The following is a 23,105-nucleotide window of genomic DNA, read 5'->3' on the forward strand; positions in this document are numbered from 1 at the left end:
GTTTGAGGAGACTAAAGAGGCCGATACGGGACCCGCAGAGTCGTCCACATGTGCAACGAATGTGGAAGACTCTGCATCTAGTTCGGGAGGGGCGGTGGCAGCGTCTTACCGGCGTTGGCGCTTGTCTGCCTCGCTTTGCAGTCGGGCTAACTCGAAAGTATTGACACCTTCTCCTGTGGTGCTCTTACAAGCATTACTATGTGGAGTAATCGACCCCCAGGTGAGGGAGTCGATTTGGCACTTTTTTCAGGTTTGTCTGTAGACTGTCCTTATACCTTTCAGTTACCCGCCGACGTTACGTTTACTATTCGTTAGCTGACTGCAAAGTAGCTGCTTTAGCAGTTTACTGTCGTCCACGCGGATAACATGGCCAGTCCAGCGTAGCTCTTCATAGATAATGGTAGCCTCGATGCTTCTACAGTTGGTGTCGGCATGAATACTGGCATTTGTTGGTGAAAGTTTTCAAGTGCCTTGAGGTGCTTTCTGTATGTGACCCATGTCTCACTGCCATATAACAGGGTGGGGAGGACCACTGTTCGATATACATGCAGCTTTGTAGATAATTTCAGGTATTTAGAGCTGAAGACATGGTTTCTGAGTCCGCAAAAGGCTTGAGATGCACATCTGATCGAGTGCTGAATCTCCTCATCGATGTCTGCGGTGGTGGACAGGTGGGAACCGAGATACCAAAAGTGGGTAACACTAGAGAGGGTAATACCGATAAGCTGGATGGATGGTGGAGGTGTGTCTGAACCTGGGCAGGTTGAAAGAGAATCTGAGTTTTACGTACATTCACCTCAAGGCCGAATTGCGCATGCGCATATGCGTAGGTGTTTAGGATCTCCTGTACGTCTTGTTCAGTGTGAGCAACAAGGGTGAGGTCGTCTGCATACTGAACTTCAGTTATGGAATCTGCCGACACCTTTGTTCTTGCCGGGAGTCGTCTTATGTTGAAAAGACCTCCCTTCACCCGGTGCTCAGACTGGGTACCGTTGTGCAGGACACTGCCATTCATACCATCGTGATGTCGCCTCATAATGGCGATGAACTTTGGTTGGCAGCCAAAACAGGGTCCACCAGAGGGCTTCCCTGTTGACCGAGTCGAAAGCCTTGGTCAGGTCAATGAAACCCATGTATAGGTCACAACGCTGTTCTCTGCACTTTTCCTGTATCTGGCGGGCTTCAAGGATCAGGGAGGAAGTTTTCCGCCTCAGGATGGAGTCTGTTTCGGAGGAATCGGGCGATAATCTTGCCAGCTACAGAGAGCAGCGAGATCCCACGGTAGTTGCTACAGTGTGACCGGTCTCCCTTGTTCTTATAAATATTGACAATGGAAGCGTCTTTAAGAGGTTGGGGGATTTCCTCCTTTTCCCATATATTCTCCAAGAGAGAGTGGAGACGGTTGGTAAGCAGAGGTCCTCCTGCCTTATACACTTCGGCTGGGATTCCATCAGATCCTGAGGCTTTGTTATTTTTCATCTGTTTGAAGGCAGTAACTATCTCATCCAGGGATGGAGGATACCTGAGGCGGGTCAGCTCTTAATGTTGAGCAATGAATGGTAGTGCTCTTGCCTTGCAAGCAAGATGTCACGGGTTAGATTCCCGGGCCTGTGGAAAGTTGTTTGGACACTCTTCCTAGCCCCCTTGGTCCCTGTTCATCTAGTAGTAAGTAGGTACCTGTTGTGAATCGAAAAGTTGCGAATTTGTATTCAGGGAATGTTGTTGGAGCTTTTATTACTTGTATCTAGGCTTGCTGCCTTCGCCGTTTTGGGGCTACGTGAAGTGAGAGCTTGGCTCTGACAAGTCGATGCTCAGTGTCACAGTGGTCTGAGTCACGCATGGCATGGGTGATGAGGACATCTCGGCGATCTCTTTCTCTTATAATGATGAAGTCAATGAGATGCCATTGTTTGGATCATGGGTGTTATCACGAACCCTTGAACTTGGCGGCCTTCAAAACAAGGTATTGGTGATAATGAGGCTGTGCACAGCACACTTGCTAAGGAGGGGTAGGCCGTTGGCATTAGACTTTCCGAGTCCATTTCTCCCTATGGTTCCCTGCCAACTCTGGCATTGAAGTCGCCAAGGAGCACAACCTTGTCTTCCCTGGGGATAGAGGTTAGCACTCTGTCAAGGTCGGCATAAGACGCCTCCTTGATGTCATCCTCTGCATCCAGTGTTGGGGCGTATGCACTGATGAAAAACGCATGACGTGAGTGATTCAGTGGGACTCGTAGCGTCATGAGGCGCTGATTGATCCCAATAGGCATTTCAGTTAGCCTGTGTAGGATGCGTTGGCGGATGGCAAGGCCAACTCCATAAATGCGGTTTCTCTCCTCAGCAGTCTTACCTTTCCAGAAGAAGGTGTAGCCAGACCTCCTTTCTGTGTGCTGGCCTTCATCTGAAAGCCGGGACTTCCTGATGGCAGCTCTTTTGCCACAAAGGCAGTTTTTCTTTCAGGACGCCCATTTGTGCCAGTATCCAGAAGGGTCCTGACATTCCATATAGTGACCATTAGAGGTTGTATGGTTTGTTTTTATTGGGATTTGTGATTATCACTGTGTTTTCGATAGCATAAGGATGACCTTACTTGTTGCGGTTGCCCAGATAGGTTGGGTTTTTAGGCAGGCTATTTTTGGGGCACCTTTTCTCGCTTCCTCCCCATGTGGGGTGAGGAGAGTGGCTCCTTGAAGGGGCTGCTCATTTGCACAGACAGGACCGGATTGCACTGCTGCCTAGATCCCAGTGCATAAACGACCATATTATCTGTGCCGCCCATGTGCTGAGTTGTGACTAGAGACTCCCGGCAGTCATTTCTGCCTGTACCCGTCGGCACCCGTCCGTCGCCATTGGACTTTTGGGGGTATAGGGGTTTTGATGATGATGAACTGAATGATGGCTGCGCGTGAGTTGATTTATGTGGTGAAGCAGGAGTGCAGGCTGCAACCATACATCTTGGCTCTCTCTTTTCCTAATCCAGTGTAACAAGTATTGCAACGACTGGGGAGAGGGGGAGTTGCAATGGACTGCCGATAGCCCAGTTTGTTGAGTTTCGCCTTAGTAGCCTGTCCATCAGGCACTGCCTTCGTCCGCCGGTGTAGTCGTTGGGTTCCACGATAATCATCTTTTCCGCCTATACCGCCGTTGGGGGTTTGTTGGAGGTCTATAAGCATATCACACACACACACACACACACGTACCTGAGCATATACAGGATCTCTCCCATTGGGTTGATCCTCACTAGAACGTTGGGAACAGTTACGAACTGAAACTCAGCATCTTTTGCGTTGGGGAAGTAGACCTCAGGCTTCCATATGGCCTTCACTAGGTTAGGGTCATTAAGATCAAGCGGCTGGGTGATGTTTGCGTGGTTGAGGCGCTCGTCTACCCACGCTTGTCTTAAGTACAGATCCACAGCATAATCCTGAAGGAGAAAAGGTTTAAATTAAACGGCCATCACACCAACAGGCAAATACACAACGAGTAGTTCATTCTTGTGTTAAAGTGACATTTTGCACAAACTGATAACTAATAGTGTAGGGTAGAATGATGATTTGGTCTTGTTTAGTCTTGGGGTACAACACAGACGACCTTTAAGGTTATACAGCAAAATGATATTGGTGAGAACTTTACCCTTTCAAATAACACAATAATATCATAACAATTATAAGTCACAAAAAGTAAATAATATCCAAAGTGGTTATAAATATCAGGTGGATCGGTAAGGTTGTTATAAGGTACTCAGTTAATGAAGTGAAATAGGCGGCCCCTTTGAACCTACTCCATCCTAACATCAGCCAACAGAGCGTACCCATCCATTAGAGAGGGTGGATGTGTTGGAGTCGCTGCCGCTATATACTTGTTTTACCTGCATGCCCATTATATGAACATGGTTCATCAAGTTCAATCTCGAAACACCTCAACGAAACACTAACCAGGAACAATATTGAACCTTTTGAAATAAGCGACGAAGTCCCTTCAAAATAAATCTTGAGGGCAGTAACTTCACGACCTAAACCCACGCCAGAAATGGACCATGAACTCCCTGACTTAGGCCAAAGTCAGTATAACCGAAGCCTCGACGTGGCCAGTCAGTCCCCTCGGGATCACATCTCCTCCAGCGACACCGTAAATCTCCGTGAGCTTAAGACGTATACTCCCAGCAACAACAGCAGCCATCTGGGTGCAACTACAGTCAATGGATGCAACTAGATGATGTCGACTTACTCCACACAGGGACAAGACCCTCGAGCTGCAGCGTCAGTAGATGAGTTCGACATGCAGGCCCATGACCTGAACTTCCTGTACACGGGTGACGGGAAGTTCGAGGGCCCATTATAAGCTGACAAGCGGATGTTCGAAGGTTTTGCTAATACTGTGAGTTCCGGCCCCCTAGAAAAGGCAGAAGCTGAGCAAATACATCAAGCAACGCCCCAAGCTTCAGTCACCGAAACGGCAGTATTAGCGGGATGAAAATTGTCCAATATAATGTCCCACACAAGGTCCCTTAATACACGTAACCAATTGTCTAACCTATACTATCAATTAAACCCAGACACTATTCTGTTAAACAGTACTGGCTAAAGGACGAGAGCAAACTGAAAATTTTTGGCTACACTGTATACCAAAGAAACATGACGGGTGAGCAGTGAGACGATGTCACTGTGGCCATTTTTGTTTTCTATTTTTGGGGGGTTATGGTGGGGAAAGGATGGAAGTCATGCTGGGGCTCAAGGCACAGCCGGACATGAATCTTAGAGAAGTCACAACAGATAGTCGTTGGGGGAAAAGGTTGAAAAAGAAGTTTAATGTGTTAAAGAGAGGGGGAAGACACTCTTGTTTTACAAGTTAGAGAGTTTGTTGGCTAACTAAGCTAACCTCAATGGTAACTTTGGTTGACAATGACTAGTTTGATTTTAAAATTAAATGTTTATTAAAATCTTATTAATATATTACGTTATGGACTCAATAGATTGTGACATGTTAAATGTGAACTTATATCATCTAAGTTTTAATCTAAGGTGGATCGTTCTGTTGTTCTTAGACGGGTCATGGTTTGGGTTGTTGTAATCAGGGCAGACTCCGGGGCCAACAGGAGTGGGGTCGCACTCTGTTCATGTCTTCCCCGCGTAGGTGGTCTGGGCTGGGAGGGTCGTCCAGAAGCTTGTACCCAAACGTTCTTCCCTAGGCGATGGAACCTGAAGTTGAGGGCCTCTGTTTTATATCTCAGGTGGATGGTTTCCACTGTTTCCTGGTAGGGCGGCGCTTGGCCACTGGCTGACCTCAACCACTTGTTTTGGAAGCACTGTCTGGTATTCCCGAGTGTGACGAGTGATACGTGCGGGTACTCCAACAGAGGCCTCACCAGCGCATTTACAGGTGGACTTGTATCTACTCAGGCATCAGTTTAAAACGTTTTAATTTGGCGACTGCAACTTTGGTTTTCTTTAGTCTGTCCTTCACGTGAGAAATGATGCCCGTCCGAGAGATGATGGGGGCCGAACAACATTGCCTTGTTTAGAATACTCAATCTCTTCGTCGTCGATCATCAATGGCGCCGGCTTGAATATGGCTATGGGTATGAATTCAAATTTCGTCTTGTTTGTTTTTATTTTCCATTTATTTTAATACTCCGAGATACCCTCTATTGCCCGAGCAGTGGACCTTCCTGGGCAGGTAACAATCTGTGTTAAATCGTCGGCATACATGAGGTACTCGCTGTCGACGATTGGGGGTGACAGGTCAGCCGTGTAGAGCGTGTAGAGCGTGTAAAGGGTTGGTGAGAGACAAGAGCTCTGAGGCATGCCGCTCATGAGTGAGAATTCTTCTCCACAATGTTCTTGCATCTTGATTTTGGCTCTGCGGTCCGGAATGAAGTTGCACAGCAGGCGCGTCAGGTTTCCGGTTAACCCCATTTGTATGCTCGTATACTGCAGCCCCGCGTGCAACTTAGTCAAACGCATTGCTTTCATCCCTCAGCACTACGTTGCACTTCAGGCGGACAGTCATGGCGTTGGCGATCTGCCTGAAGGCATGGGCTATGGCGGTGGATGTGCCTCGGTACTGACGTCTTCGTCCTCCAAATACATCCGCAACCACTTGTTTACTATTTTTTCGAGGATTTTGGCTGGTACCTCTAGCAGCGCTATTGGTCAAAAGTTTTTGACTTTGTTTGGAGGCTTCCCTGCTTTTGGTATGAGGCGGATAACGGCGATTTTTAACATCTTAGGGAAGTATCCAGAGGCTAGGCAGGCATTGCATAAATGAGCAAGCCTCTCTATCATGTTGTCAGGGAGTTGGACGAAGATCTTCTTGTTAATATGGCTTTGCCCAGGTGATTTGTTTTTATACAATTTTATGACAGCTGACACAGGAACTATGCCCTCCGTCAGGTAGCTGTCGTCCACCAGTCTAGTGAAGTCAATCCGTGGGAGCGGCTGGAGCAGGTACTGATGGTCCTGCAACTGACCTAAAATGTCCTCCTCAAGCTCCCTGTTGAAGCCCTCGTTCTCCTGTTCACTAATGGTAAAGATCTTTCTCAAATATCGCCGATGTAATTGTTCTTGGTTTTCCTCCTCGAATATTTTTACGTTGTTTTGGTCGAGCAGGTAAGGGACCGTGCTAGAGGTGGAACCCATCAGTCGCTTGATCCCTTTCCAGAAGGCAGCAAAATCGCGGTAATTGTTGGCTGCCTCCCACACCAAGGCGGCCCACTTTTGCTCATGTAGACGTTTGCTCTCGTGCTGGATGTCTGTCTGTAGCTCTCGGTACCGGTCTCTCAGCTCTTGCGTCCACCCGCGGATAGTGGCTAGCTGTCTCACATGATCGAACTGGACACTAAGCTGCCTCAGCTGGTGACTAGTGTTAGGATGGGGAATGGTCCTGTGAGTGGTGGTTGGGATGTTGTTGTCCATCTCCGTCTTCACATCCGTGTACCATTGTTCGACCGCGTCGTCGATGTCATTGGGGCTGGCTTCTTCCAGGTTCCTCCCTTGCTTGAGAATGAGAGACTCCTTGAAGGAGTCCCAGTCTCCCCGTTTGAGGTTTGACCTGATGTTGGCGGGGATCATAATGGGATTGTATAAGAGCGTCACGACGACTGGCAGGTGATATCTGGTACTGATGGGTCCGGCTAGACTCTTTGCAAGAGAGGACTTTGTCAGGTTTTGTGGCACTGGCACGTCTGTTCAATGTCGGTGAAATCTGAGCAGAGGTGTTGCAGTTTTCCCCTTCTGATGTTGTCATACAGTGCCACACCGACGTTGCTCTCATTACCGTGTCCGAGTATGGCGTGGCACGCATTTATGTCCCCTAGGATGTGTTTTGGATTTCTGTGGCCCAGAAGCTGGTTGAGGTCTTGTTCGGGTAAATAAGGACGTCTGGGAGGTTGTTACATTGCGCATATGATAACAGGTCCCATGTTTGTCTCCACTTGCACTCCTAGAACTGAATCCTCGAAGTCTAGCAACGCTCTGTGAATCAGCCGTGACCTGATGGCCACAACGACACCATTGTTCAACTCACCCGTCATGTTCCTCTGGTATACAGTGAAGTCAAAAATTTTCAGCTTACTTTTGTCCTTTACGCCAGTACTGTTTAACAGAATAATGTCTGGGTCTAATTCATAGTATATGTTAGACAGCTCTTTACATCTTGTAAAGGACTGTGTATAACATTATGTTGGAAAATTTTCTTCCTCCTAACGACTGCCATTTCGGAGACTGCAGCTTGGGGCGTCGCTTGGAGTGTTTGCTCGTCTTCTGCCATTTCTAGAGGAACGGAACTTCTTAGCAGAACCTTCGAACATCTGCTTGTCAGTAATAGCGGGCCCTCGAACTTCTCGTCACCCGTGTACAGGAAAATGTTCAGGTCCTTGACCTGCGTATCGAAGTCATCTACAGACAATGCAGCTCGAGGGTCTTGTTCCTGTGTGGAGTTAGTCGCCATCACCTGGTCGCAATTATTGACTGTGGCTGTAGTCCGATGGTTACTGCCGTGGCTGTTTTCTAGATGTACTAATAGCATAAGAGGGCATAATATAAAACTGAGCTATTCGAGTTCTAGGTTATTACTTAGGCCAACAAGACATCACTTGCTGATGCACTTTGAACAATGCACAATGTGTAAGCATGCCTACTCAGGAAGAAACTGACATGTGCTATGTACTTGATGGTGGCTCATTACTCCGAAGGTTGCCATGGTTACGAGTTAATACATTTTTTTCCATTTGCCAACTTTATGTCTCCTATGTGCAAAGGAGGTATGCTGATGCAATATCTGTCTTTGATGGCTATGAAGCTGATCCCTCTACAAAGGACATGTCTCACCGTCGAAGGTCCCGAGGAGTGGTTGGTGCCAAGTTCAACTTTGTAGAAGGGACGCCGATTAAGACAAAGAAAGAACACTTCTTCGCCAACAGTTAAAACAAGCAGAGATTTTTATTAATGCTTAGTCAGAAGATGCAAGAAAATGGCATCAGAACTGTTCATGCGGATGGTGATGCAGACTTACTGATTGTCCAGACGGTAGTAGAATGTGCGTCCAGTCGTCCTACTACCCTTCTTGGAGAAGACACAGACCTCTTGGTGATGTTGTGCATGCATGCTGACACAACCTCATTTCCCCTTCTGTTCAGATCAGAAGGACATCAATTGGCTGAAGAAACAGCTGGGTCCAGAAATATGTTCCTTGCTGCCATTCGTGCATGCCATTACTGGGTGTGACACCACTTCACGTCTCTTTGGTGTTGGAAAGGGAGTTGCGAATCAATGACGAGTTTAAGAAGGAAGCAGCAGTCTTCTTGAAACAGTCTTCTAAAGAAGAAGTCATCTGTGCTGGCGAGAAGGTTCTGACCTGTTTGTATGGTGGTGACGATGGTGCGGGCTTGGATGTCCTGGGCTACAGAAAGTTTTGTGAGGAGGCTATGAGAGGTTGGTCTTTCGCGCGGACATACTTCCAATGTCAAGAGGGGCTAGGAAACATTTTGAATCCTGAAGAATGAGGATGGATTTACAATCGTGCTTCTTTTGAACCTAAAACAACCGACTTGCCACTCGATCCAGAGGCACTGCTACAAGTAATAAGCTGCAACTGTTAAGTGAATTGTGATACCTGGAGGTGTAGCTGCAGGAAGCATGGTCTAGAGTGCTCAGTTGCTTGTGTATATTGCAGAGGGGTGGGTTGCACAAATGCTATGTCATCTGTGGACACCCTATCCGAAGATAACAATACTGAGTTTAAGTAGATTCCATGTCATAGGTTGATGAATTTCAACTGACTGATATGCTATATGTAACGTCACTATTTGGTGTTCTTTGTTTACATGGTAACGTGATCTTTACTAGCTATATGACTTATCTAGGCACATTAAAAATATATGTTATGAATATAACCGAAAATTAGTTTTCCAATAATGTGTTATGTTATGTGATAAAGATTTTGTTCAATACTGGAATGGTAAAGATTTTGGGGGTAGTGGTAACCATAACATATAAAACCGTGTACAGTTCTTTAAATGCTTGCACTATTTCATTCAAAGTTGTTTTAAATAGCGTCCAAGGGATGTCAGGATAGGACACAGTTACCATAATGCAGTACTTGAGTAATAATCATAAAAATAGAGTTAATAGATGAAAGTCGGCAGGAATTTTTTTTTCAGTAAAATTTGATAACAAATCATCATTGCAAAAGTATATGTTAATAGCCAGTGATGCTATCTTTGGTTTGATACCAAATATTCCATTGTATCTTCTTATTAATGTAACTGAAAAAAATAAATTGGAAAAACAGATAAAATATTATTTTCCCTGTATTCGTTCCAGATTCATGTAAATTTGACATTTTTCCATCCTTTCCATCCTTCTCTAATTTTAGTATGTTATCTGGCCAGGTGTCTAGAGTTACATCCTGCAGTTTTCATTTCTGTTGCAATTTGTTCCAACCTGGACCCTTTTTGGAACTAGATTGACTGGATTAAAAGAGGCTTGCAATGCCTGCCTCGGCTCTGGATACTTCTGTAAGATGTTCAAAATCGCCGTTATCCGCCTCATACCAAAAGCAAGGAAACCTCCAAACAAACTCTAAAACATTCGAACGATATCGCTACTGAAGGTATCAGCAAAAATCCTCGAAATAAATAGTAAACAAGCGTTTACGAATGTATCTTGGGGTCGAATGCGATCATAATCCCACCAGTACCGTGGCACATCCACTGCCAAAGCCAAGGCCTACGAGCAGACCTGCAACGCCATGACTGGCCGCCTGCAGTGCAACGTAGTGTTGAGGGACGCCAGCAAGGCGTTTGGCAAAGTTTGGCACGCAGGGCTGCAGTATAAGATCATACAACCTGACGCGCTTGCTGTGCAACTTCATTACTGACCGCAGAGCCAAAATCAAGATGCAAGAACACTGTGGGGAGGAATTCTCACTCTCGAGCGGCGCGCCGCAGGGCTCTTGTCTTTCACCAACCCTTTACATGTTCTACACGGCTGACCTGCCAGCCCCAATCGTCGGCAGCGAGTACGTTATGTACGATTTCCTAGTTGTGTATTTTATTGTCTTTTTTTCTTAACTTATTGTTTTATTGGTCCAGAGATTTTATGGATCATAATGTCTCTGTGTTATTTGTATTCGTATGTAGTTAGTTAACTGTATTTTAATTTATTATTTTACTGTTCAACATTTCAAAATCACAACACTAGACAACTTGTTCATTGAAAGGTCTGACCATGAAGTTGTATGCAGTGCCATCCATTCAGTACTTGCCTTGTATGTTTAAGTATGAATGAACTTACGTAATAGTTTTCCATCGTATCATGTGTACGTACTACGATTTCCTGGTTGTGTATTTTAGTCTCCTTTTTCTTTAATTAACTTATTGTTTTATTGGTCCAGAGTTTTTGTGGATCATAATGTGTCTCTGTTATTTGTAATCGTATGTAGTTAGTTAACTATAATTTAATTCATTGTTTTACTGTTCAAGATTTTAATCATGGACCATAATGCATATTGTTTATATTCATAAGGCATATATTTTTGTGGTCAATAAAATATCTATATATCTATCTATCTATCTATCTATCCATCTATCTATCTATCTATCAATCTATCTATCTATCTATCTATCTATCTATCTATCTATCTATCTATCTATCTATCTATCTATCTATCTATCTATGCCGACGATGTAACACAGATCGTCACCTACCCAGGAAGGTCCACAGCAAGGATGAAGCGACTCACTACTCGAAATTCGAGGTCTTACCCATAGCCAAAATCAAGCCGGCCTCAACATCTCTCGGACGAGCATCACGCCCCACGCGAATGACAGACTACAGAAAGCCAAAGTCGTCGCCGCCAAAATCAAACGATTTAAACTGATTCCTAAGAAGTTACAAGTCCGCCTGTACAAGGCGCTCGTGAGGCCCGTGTTGGAGTACCCACACGTTCCATTCGTCACACTCTAGAAGACAAGACTACAACAACTACAGAGCTTCCGAAAAAAGTGTCTGAGGTCAGCCAGTGGCCAAGCGCCACCTTACCAGGAGACAGTGGAAATCATTCACGTCAGGTTCTATCGCCTAGGGAAGAAGGTTTGGGACATGCTGCTGGACGACCTTCACAGCCAAGACCACCTCTGCGAGAAGACATCGACGGAGGGCGACCCCACGCCTGGTGGCCCCGGAGTCTGCCCGCCCTAAAACAACCCAACCCGCGACCCATCTATGTCCTCCACAACGATCCACGTTAGATTAAAACTCAGATGGCATAAGATCACATTTAACAAGTCATAATTTAGTGAGTCCATAACGTAACACAGTAGTAAGATTTAAATAAACAAGTAATTGTAAAATCAAACTAGTCATTGCCAACCAAAGTAGCCATTGTGCAAACTCATTCTAAATCCTAGGTTAGCATTGTTAACCAACAAACTCTGTAATAAGTAAAACAAGGGTTGTCGTTCCCCTCAGTTTAACTCATTAAATTTATTTTCCAACCATTCCTTCCACGACTATCTGTCGCGACTTCTCTATCCTTCATGTCTTGCTTTGCCTTGAGCCCCAGCCTGCCTTTCATCCTTTCCCCACCTTAAGCTTAAAAAAAATCAGTCTAGAGTCTCTCTGATGCCTGACGCCAGACAATAACACACTCAGGACCTCACCATCAGGTTCGATGTCCACCGACTTCTCCACAACTCACATACAGTATTTACCTTACCTACCTTATTTACCTTATGGTCACCCTCTAGAGGTGGCCATGCCTATGGAAGGAAGCCAGTGGCCTGTGTAATATCCCTCAAATGTTTTTGATAAATTTGTCAAGGGCTATTTTGAAACCCAATACTGTTCTTGATTCCACTACTAGGGCTGGTAGACCGTTTCATAGATCTCCCACCCTCTGTGTGAAAATGTAATTCCTTTTATTCGTACTACATGATAACTGTCATAGTTTTTCCTCGTAATGGTGTAAGAGTGGATTATATTATATAAAGATTATAATATATTGTGTTTTTTATATTTCTTACCGTAGATTTCGATACCTTCACACTGGTTACTTACAGGAGATTATGGTGTATCTACGTAGAAGTTCACTCTACATTTATTTGTCAAGCTTCCATACAATGATTTACAATTTGCATGGATATATGAGTCACTCACCTTCACACTGTAATAAAATTAATCTTCTAAAAGAGAAAATGTTCAACTTGGGAACACATGTGATTACTCTACTATGGGTATGACTTAACAGAGCCTTAATTCTTCAAGTGATACATTTACTGCCAGCCTGGATTGCTCTTGTTGCAACCAGGCTTCTGTATGTATATTATGTATGTTGTATGTATACCATGTATGTACTCTATTTATATACATTACTTCTCTAGTCAGTAGCGTGTGGCAATGCCCCTGTTTCATGTCACCACACGCTTAGATAAATGTGCCTGGCGACATCTGGAAGCTGCTAATGTACCACTTACCACATGTCGCCTGAGAGGTCAGAGAGAGGTCAGTTGACCCCTATAGGAGTTTAAGGACTACAGGCGCTTGTAAGCGCCCTTGTATATTTCCGTTAATAAGAACCTACAGAACTCTACAGGTGTTTATGTTCGCTCCTGTAGTTAGAACCAAGTACCCCGAACATCTCCATGGCGCAGTGAGTATCAAGTGATCGATTAAGTGGAAATAAGTGCGTTCGTGAAAAATCAAGACCAGACCTCCTCCGTAACTCATCATCCGTCGCCATTGTCTCCCAAAAAATTCGTTTGAATGACCAACGAGTTTTGAGCAGTGTGCAGTGACCGTAAGTTCCTGTGAAGTGTCTTATGCCCTCGTGTGTGTGTGTCCTCGAGGGTAACTCACCCTCTGACGCTCACCCCCACCGCCTCCCCGCCTACACACACCAACTCACGCCAGGACACACTGTCTGCGGTCATATATATATATATATATATATATATATATATATATATATATATATATATATATATATATATATATATATATATATATATATATATATATATATATAAGTTACTTATCTGTGTATTCAATTAATTTTGTTGTCTCAGGTCTGGTTGATACGACGGGCTGACCGATCAACACTGATTTGAGATACAATATACAGATAAAGTAATTATGTCCAGGGCCTCAAGCAGGGGTGTCCCTAGCACCCGGATGAATCAGACGGATGACAGCTCTACAGAGATGGATGACCAGTCAGAGCGCAACGCCCCACCCTCTCCCAACACATCTCCCAGCCACATCCCTCGACGCTCAGCCTCGTCCTCAGAGATAATTGCTCTGATGAAGCTTATGAGGGAGGAAAGGCGTCAGGATGAAGCGCAAAGACGTGCTGAGGACCACCAATGGAGATTGGAAGATAACGAACAGTTTGCAGCTTTGATATCTAACCTCACTGCTAATCAAGCCCTTGGCCCTTCCACTGCTCAAGTATCGACTTAATCAGATACCTCGTCAACGCCTTCTGCCGAAGCGGTTGTCCAACCCCCACCCACCTTGAAGCCTGATGAGACTTTCCAGACTTTTCGTGAGTGGCGGCGACGGTGGACTGATTATGCTACAATGGTGGATCTCCAGAGCTTGCCACAGCCTAAACAGCTCATTCAGCTACGTATGTGCCTGTCTTTGGGAACGCAGCATGTGTTGGAACATATGTTGCAAGTGCCCCAGACGTTTTTGTTGTCTGTAGAGCAGGTACTGGATGTTCTAGAACGGCACATCAAAGGTCAGCGGAATGAAGCTCTCAGCAGGAGGGAAGTGTTTAGCTGTAGACAGATGGAGGGAGAGACTTTTGACGATTTCTATGTATGACTCAAGAGAGCCTCGGAAGAGATAGACATATGACCTGGTAATCACCAGCAGTGCGAGGAGACCCAGTTGAAGCAGGTGATCCTGACGGGTATTAAGGACGAGGAGCTTGTCCAACGCCTCACCTCCCTCGACTCTTCCTCCTCTGTTAAGGATGTATTGACAGTATGTCGCTCCTATGAGGCTGCCAGGTGTGCTACCTCTGCCATCCGAGCTCCCCCTACAGCCGTACGGGCTATGTCCCAATACAAGAAAGACAAGAAGTCTACCCCAACGCCTACGCCTACCACGCCCACGCCCGGCCTCCTTTGCAACAGCTGTGGTAGGCAGCACGGAACACAGGTGTGTCCAGCCGCCGAGTCTACCTGCGACAGTTGTGACCGCAAAGGCCACTGGTCACTTACAGTACGGTACCCAGACAAACGCGTCCAGTGCAATGTGTGTGGTCGTCTGGGCCACTATGACAAGTGTTGCCCTACAAACATACCCAAGGGACAGCGCCCTTCCACCAGTGAGGGCCGCCCACAGTCGCCAAATCAAAGGCACGACGACCCTGGACAAAGCCCGACCCATATTAGGAGGGTGTACGCCTCACGTCCCAGGACCAAAGTTCCCCAGCACGTCAGCGTCATCGTGACCTACAGCAGCGTGTCATCCTGTCTCGAAATGCTGCCTGACACCGGCGCTGACGCTACGGTCATCGGTCCCCAGCATTTGCAATGCTTGGGGCTCTCTCCAAGCGATCTAGGACCGCCTCCCAAGGACCTCCGCGTCACGGCAGATGGTTCACAGATGGCACTGGTCAACATAAAAAAAATTCTCATGGTTCTGGATCAAAACAGTCTGATTCTAGTGTAATTGTATGTGCTGAACTCAATTATGACATTCGTATAGCTGTATCAGGCTCAGTTTTCCAGAACCAGCATATCTATATATTTAGTGTACCATGCTATTCATACAGTAATTTATGTGCTCATTGGCTCCACTTATGCAATTATTTTGTCCTGATTTGTGCTTTTTTGTTTGTTTCAGTTTGCTGATTCATGATATTGCATATCTACACCTGCATGATTTGTAATTACTCTGAAATTAACAAAACATGGAATGTCGCAAGTGTGTGAACGGTGCTGACAGTTTTTGCTACATATGTGGTGCCTTCACTCCTGGTAGCCTCAAGAAACCAATCACAAAAGCTGTTCGACTGAACTACAAAAGTTACTTCAAATGTCATTTGGGTGACCAAGACAAGAAATGGGCACCTCATGTAGCCTGTAAGTCTTGTGTTAACCACCTGAGCGAGTGGATGTGTGGTAAACGAAGTTCAGGAATGCCGTTTGCTGTACCAATGATATGGCGTGAACCTAAAGACCACAGTAGTGACTGCTACTTCTGTCTCACAAATATTAAGGGAATAAAAATCAAGACACGAGGCAAGGTACAGTACCCCAATATTGCTTCTGCAATCCGACCAGTACCGCACAGTGCTGAACTTCCAGTCCCAAATCCACCGACTGAACAAGAATTGAGTGATTCCGATTCTACCTCTACCTCAATGGAAAACGACTACCAGGATGACTCTGAAAATACCAGGCCTAAACTATTTACTCAAGAAGCGCTTCATGATCTCATCAGGGACCTAAACTTGTCAAAAAAAAAGGCTGAAGTTTTGGGATCCAGACTAAAGCAGCGTAACCTGCTAGAAGATGGAGTGCATATCACTACAGCGCGTTACCGACATAGACAGCTGTCTGCATTTTTCAAGATGGCAAACAACCTTTGTTATTGCGAGGACGCAGTATCTCTCATGCAACAACTCTGCAAGTCTGAAACATACAAGACAGAGGATTGGAGGCTGTTTATAGACTCAGGAAAAGACTCTCTGAAAGCTGTTCTTTTACACAATGGCAATCGGCTTCCATTTGTCCCAATAGCACACGCAACAAAAATGACTGAGAGCTATGAAACAATGAAAATTCTGTTGGCCGCTATAGAGTATGAGAAACACCAGTGGAAGATATGTGGCGATCTCAAAGTCATCAGTTTACTACTGGGCCTTCAGAGTGGCTCACAAAGCACATGTGCTTTTTGTGCTTGTGGAACAGCAGAGCTGATGCAGAGCACTATGTGAGAAAGGATTGGCCGACAAGACCAAGAGATGCGCCTGGAAGGTTTAACTGTGCTCACAATCCGCTTGTAGATCCAGAAAAGATATTTTTGCCTCCACTGCATCTAAAGCTCGGTTTGGCTAAAAATTTCATCAAAGCTATGGATCAATTCGGTGCTGGGACTCTATACTTATCTCAGAAACTAGGTGGTGTGGTTTCCGAAGCCAAGTTGAAAGCAGGTGTCTTGAATGGACCACAAATTCGTATACTAGTTAATGATAGCGAATTCACCAAAACATTGAACCCACTGGAGAAAAAAGCATGGGAATCATTTGTCAATGTGTCAAAGAATTTTCTTGGAAACTATCGTGCTGACAACTACAAAGAAATCGTAACAACCATGCTTCAGAATTATCATGCATTGGGAGCAAGGATGTCCTTGAAATTGCATTTTTTCCACTCTCATATTGAATTTTTCCCAGGTAACCTTGGAGACGTTAGTGATGAACACGGCGAAAGATTTCATCAAGATATCGCCATAATGGAGAGCAGATATCAGGGACAATTCAGTCCTAACATGATGGGCGACTATTGCTGGACACTGCAACGAGAAGAGAGCAAGCTGTACAAGAGAAAGAATAAAGTTCAGAAGCACTTTTAGAACTTCATATTTTGTCATTATAAAGGATTTGAACTTGTGTTTTTTGGTACAATTTTTTATGAGCTTATCTGTGATAGGTTTAAAATTGTGTCTTGCATGACGCGATAATGTTACTACATTTACTATTTTTTTTATTCTTTAAGAAAGTAGGTCTGATGGTAGAATGAAACATCCAATTAATATTCATTAATATGAAATTAGTCATGAAAGCACAGTCACATGAGATAATCTCATCTTTTGCACGACACGTGATGGAATATTAAATATTTGTACCTATTGATTTTTTTATAAAACCTGGTCTGATAGAACAAAACAAATATCAGATTCGAATTCAGCAATATGAAATTTGTTGTGTGAGCATGATCTCATATGTGAACCATTTTGGCTGTTGACCAGTGTGGCCCCAGCCCTAGGTTCACTCTATGCACATGTCACCTTTGGCAACAGGTCGTGTCAAGCCTGGATCGACGTGCATAATGGTGTCCCAACTCCTTTGCTGTCCTACAGACATTGCCAAGGGGTGGCCATCATCTCCCAGGACTTCCCAACACCGATTCTCGAGGTAAAATACGCCAACAGGGTGCACGAAGGGAGCAGCAACTACCCTGCTGCCGCCCTCCCCCTACCTCTGGCCAGTGACACCTCTCCTTCTGTAATTGTCCCTGCTGCTTCGCGTCCCCACGCCTTGGCTCGTCTCCACGACAGTCACCGTGGAGCCGAGGCCACCAAACAGCGTGCAAGACAGACTGTGTTCCGGCCTGGCATCGACCCCGACATCTCCAATGCTGTCCAAGCGTGTAAGCCCCGCCAAGTACTACAACCCAGCCAGCAGCAGGAACCCTTCATGAGTGACGACAACCCCACCTGCCCCTTTGAGTCTGTGTCGGCCGACTTTTTCTGTGTGTCAGGAGAGTCCTTCCTGGTTATCGTCGACCGTCTCTCTGGTTGGCCGGTTGTCATCAAGTGCGGTAATGATACGACATCTGCTGCCACCATCAGCAAGTTCCGCCACTACTTCCGTTACGTGGGCGTTCCTGTGCGTCTGCAAACCAACGGAGGGCCCCAGTTCACAAGCCGGGACTTTGCTGCGTTCCTCGACCGATGGGGAGTCCGGCATGTGTTGTCACCGTCTCATTACCCGCAGTCCAACGGCCATTCTGAGGCTGCTGTCAAATCCCTGAAGCACCTCATCCTCAAAGTGGCCCCCTTCTGAGAATATTGACTGCGAGGCCTTCGACCAGGGTCTCCTTGAGCTCCGCAACACACCCAATTACACCGCACGCTCCCCTGCCCAGGTCTTGTATGGACGCCCCCTCCGTTCTTGTGTCCCTGCTCACCCTCAGTCCTTCTCCAAGGAGTGGCAGGCCAAGACAGAGGATTGTGATCACCGAGCCGCCGAATGTGTTCAAGATGTCGTGGCCCGATACAACGACCACGCCCGTCCTCTCCCCAGGTTGAGTGTCGGCACCCAAGTCCGTGTTCAGGACCCGACCTCCCTACGTTGGGACAAAGTGGGCGTAGTCTCGGCAGGTCACGGGACTACCAGTTGCGGTTACCCAGTGGCCGTGTGTGGTGGAGGAACCGCCGTTTCCTCCGCACCGTAACGCATTCTGCTGACCCCGCCACCAGTGCTGAGTCCCATATCCCCCCCTCCCCCAGTGATTAAGCCCCTCGACGCTCAGAACGGATCCACAGGAAAAGGTCCGCTCAAGACTTTGCTATGAGCGTATGGGGGGGGGGGGAGGTGTATGTATATTATGTATGTTGTATGTATACCATGTATGTACTCTATTTATATACATTACTTCTCTAGTCAGTAGCGTGTGGCAATGCCCCTGTTTCATGTCACCACACGCTTAGATAAACGTGCCTGGCTACATCTGGAAGCTGCTAATGTACCACTTACCACATGTCGCCTGAGAGGTCAGAGAGAGGTCAGTTGACTCCTATAGGAGTGTAAGGACTACCGGCGCTTGTAAGCGCCCTTGTATATTTCCGTTAATAAGAACCTACAGATCTCTACAGGTGTTTATGTTCGCTCCTGTAGTTAGAACCAAGTACCCCGAACATCTCCAGCTTCAGCACAAGAACTTCTTTCATGGGGAATAACGAAAAAGTACTCTTGGGTTACCACACATAGTCTCGCGTCACTGATAGTCACTGTAGACGTTTCTCGGCAAGGAGAACTGGTATGCGTGACTTGGATTAACCAGCCTGGATTGACTTTGTCGCAACCAGGCTTCCACAAGTGATATTTCCATGGGGATAACAAACCTAGGTTAACACACTTAATCTCGTGTCGATCCCGGTCACTGTAGACAGGTGTCGTGCAGGAGAACTCTGTAAGCGTGAATTGATTAACCATTTACTGTTGGTTTGATAGGCCAGCCTGGATTGCTCTTGTCCCAACCAGGCATCCACACGTTATATTTCCATGGGGATAACGGACCTAGGTTAACACACTTAATCTAGTGTTGACGACGGTCCACAGGACAGAGTGGTGGTGGAGGACTCTGTGTGGTGTCCCGTACCCTTCAGGAGGGAGAGGATGGGGACGACGTCTTCACAAACCCAAGGCCTAAGGGATACTACTTAAAATTAGGTTATTTAGGCATGAAGCGATGAACAGTACAACACTGTCTCACTGGTCTTCCCCTATAGGCTGGTTAACATACCACTAATGGAAACTATATGTCGCAGTCTTGGCTCACCAGGTGCCTTATCTCTAGTAAAACAAACTTTGAAATTGGTTGCGTGGGTAAGCCTAACGCAAACCATGACAATAACGATAACTTGGCCTAGTTTGTATGGAAACTTTATTCGTTGACGATTCACAGGTAAGGTACACTCAGAAACCATATTCTCTAGCCCTCCCGGGTCGGTGCTGGAGGTTAGTACAGTGTCCTTTCTGGACGGGGGCCCACTCTAACTATCACGAGGCAACACACGCACGAAAAGCACAGTCATAGTAAGGCTGTATAGAGGATATCATGTATAAATGTTGTATATGACATTTTATACTCTGCATTATCTTAATTATATATGAACACGAAGAAAAAATTACCATAGGTTGTAGTTACTAGAGTATGAATGGAAATAAACACTTCCAAACCGCCCAGTGAATCCATATGTCGTTTACAGCGCTTGTGGCCGGACCACAATGATTCCACACCCCATCTATATCTTTCATTTCCCATCATTAACGTATCTACTGTATATGAAAAATCGTGTTTAATTTAACTACATATTTCAAAAACTTTAAATTACATGTGGATCAGTCACTCCTCATTTGACACACTTATAGTGTAATACTTTGACCATCCCACCTGGGCGCATGGAGGCCCACAGTAACTCTCACGGGGCAACATCCTAGCATTTGTTGAAAAGAGTTAAATATGTTATAATATATATATATATATATATATATATATATATATATATATATATATATATATATATATATATATATATATATATATATATATATATATATATATATATATATATATATATAATCAACACCTCAACCCGCCAGGATTCAAACCCATGGCCTACTAGCCCATGACTGTGACCGGGGAACGCTAACCGCGGGTTGAGGTGTTGAATGTATGTAGAAGTCTGCGTCCTATTGGGATAATGAAATATATATGGATCCTCGTGTTTCGAAGCAGGATTTGGTAAAACGTTACTCTGACCACCTACGTGATACGGGTAGTCCCCATTAGAGGTTCACGGCGCCATAAGCTCGTTGAACAGGCTTTGTGTGAAATATAACAAAGTCTAGGACTGCTTTTGTATCCTGGTGGTCCAGCAGTTAGCGTTCCCCGGTCACAGTCATGGGCTAGTGGGCTGTGGGTTCGAATCCTGGCGGGTTGAGGTGTTGATTGTATGTAGAAGTCTGCGTGCTATTGGGCTAATGAAATATATAAGGATCCTCGTGTTTCGAAGCCGGATTTGGTAAAACGTTACTCTGACCACCTACGTGATACGGGTAGTCCCCATTAGAGGTTCACGGCGCCATAAGCTCGTTGAACAGGCTTTGTGTGAAATATAACAAAGTCTAGGACTGCTTTTGTATCCTGGTGGTCCAGCGGTTAGTGTTCCCCGGTCACAGTCTTGGGCTAGTGGGCCGTGGGTTCGAATCCTGGCGGGTTGAGGTGTTCATTGTATGTAGAAGTCCGCGTGCTATTGGGCTAATGAAATATATATATATATGTATATATATATATATATATATATATATATATATATATATATATATATATATATATATATATATATATATATATATATATATATATATATATATATATATATATATATATATATATTGTTAACGCAAGCAGTAATGAGTAGGATGACACATAAACAAACACTATGTTAGGCTGTAAGTCATGTCATGTTTATTGGGTGTGCCTGCCCATATACAGTATGTAGAGTGTTGAGATGGTTGAAGATGAGAGACATAGAGGAGGTGAGGTGTTGGGTGGTAGTAAGGGAGCTTGTTTGTGTATAATCACCTGACTCAGCAGCCCTCACCCATCGAGAGAGGGTTGGGGAGGCAGCAGGGTGTATCGGCACTGTAGCTATTCAGACCACAGAGGCAACACCTAACCTGGTTTCTCTTCAGACTTTCAACACATAAGTTTAACTGGTACTTACTGTGTACACAGGTAGACTGTGTCCATTGCTTCGTTTATCATTGTGACGACATAAAAATATGGAAAATTAAGTACTCATTGTAAGTGTTAATATTAGACTGATTACATAGCTATGATTGTTATGAAAATATATATTGGATTAGACATTTATGTGATTGTCTATGTATGATTTATGAAAAATACTAAAAGGAATTGTATCCAACAGGTTTGACCGAATTATAATGATTGAGTCCAACGTCACAAGTTTCACTAAATCCTTTAACTGCCCGACTGGCGGTTACGCATATATACATATATATATATATATATATATATATATATATATATATATATATATATATATATATATATATATATATATATATATATATATATATATATATATATATATATATATATATACTTTCCCTCACCCTAGCAAACTAGTTAGCATAGAAGAATCAAACAGCCTCGCAAGGACCAATAGGTCTGTATATAATGTATGTGCACGATCTAAAATGACCTAGTATATTTTACTAATGTCTCATTGTCCATGGGTTTTCCAGTTTGGCTGTGAGTTTTCTATTTTGTCTACTTGCCAGTTCAACAGGACTGCTAACCATCCTCCCAGCAACTCATATGCCATCCCAGACCCACAGCCTATATGTATGGTGCAAGACCGCAGTCCAATACATACAAGTCAGGCAGTCAAGCGTTGGTTTGAGGCACACCCGCAGATTATTCTATTGGACTGGCACCCTAAAGGAGCCGATTGTCATCCAATAGAAAATCTATGGGCACATATGGTTGTTGAATGGGATGTTGAGGAGAAAACGAGGGAGGCAGTGACGAGGCACGCACATAATGTGTGGGAGGGAATAAGGAGGAGGCCGAACATCTGCAGCAATCTGGAAGATTCCATGCCCACCAGATTGCATGAAGTTATAGCAGCAGATGGAGGTTGGACACGGTATTAACCTGTGGTCAAGAATTAAATCTCCGCCCACTACGGTGCCTTGTAGGGGGTGGCGGGGGAGTTAGTTCTCTGGTGTAACCTCGTTGGGGCCACATAGACTTCGTTTCATAACTCTCGAATTTCTCCAGGTATTTTACTATGTGGTTTTACATCACTTCGCATAAATATGCTTACAAAATCTATGCATTAATATGCATAACTCTTGGGAATCTGTCCAGACATTAAATATATGTTATATACTACAATAATCACATAGATATGTTTACAATGTTTATGCATAATAAATGTGAAAAATATTTTTGGGGTTTCAATTAACCAATAGTCATGCCTACAAAAAATCTTGATGCTCTAAGTGCATGTATGTGTTAAATAACGAGTAACTGATCCACATTATTTTGG

At 44.8% G+C, this 23,105-nt stretch overlaps 1 protein-coding gene across 1 annotated transcript in view; it reads right to left on the reverse strand.

Annotated features, from left to right (window-relative positions):
- Positions 1 to 23,105, reverse strand: part of LOC121871998 (glycine receptor subunit alpha-3-like) — a 184,811-nt gene that overhangs the window by 131,604 nt on the left and 30,102 nt on the right. The window contains exon 4 of the mRNA XM_042374619.1: positions 3,201 to 3,424. Within this exon, the coding sequence (XP_042230553.1) occupies positions 3,201 to 3,424 (224 nt within the window). The remainder of the gene's footprint in view (positions 1 to 3,200; positions 3,425 to 23,105) is intronic.

This window comes from Homarus americanus, unplaced genomic scaffold (assembly GCF_018991925.1).
Source record: "Homarus americanus isolate GMGI-L3 unplaced genomic scaffold, GMGI_Hamer_2.0 scaffold51476, whole genome shotgun sequence".
NCBI lineage: Eukaryota > Metazoa > Arthropoda > Malacostraca > Decapoda > Nephropidae > Homarus > Homarus americanus.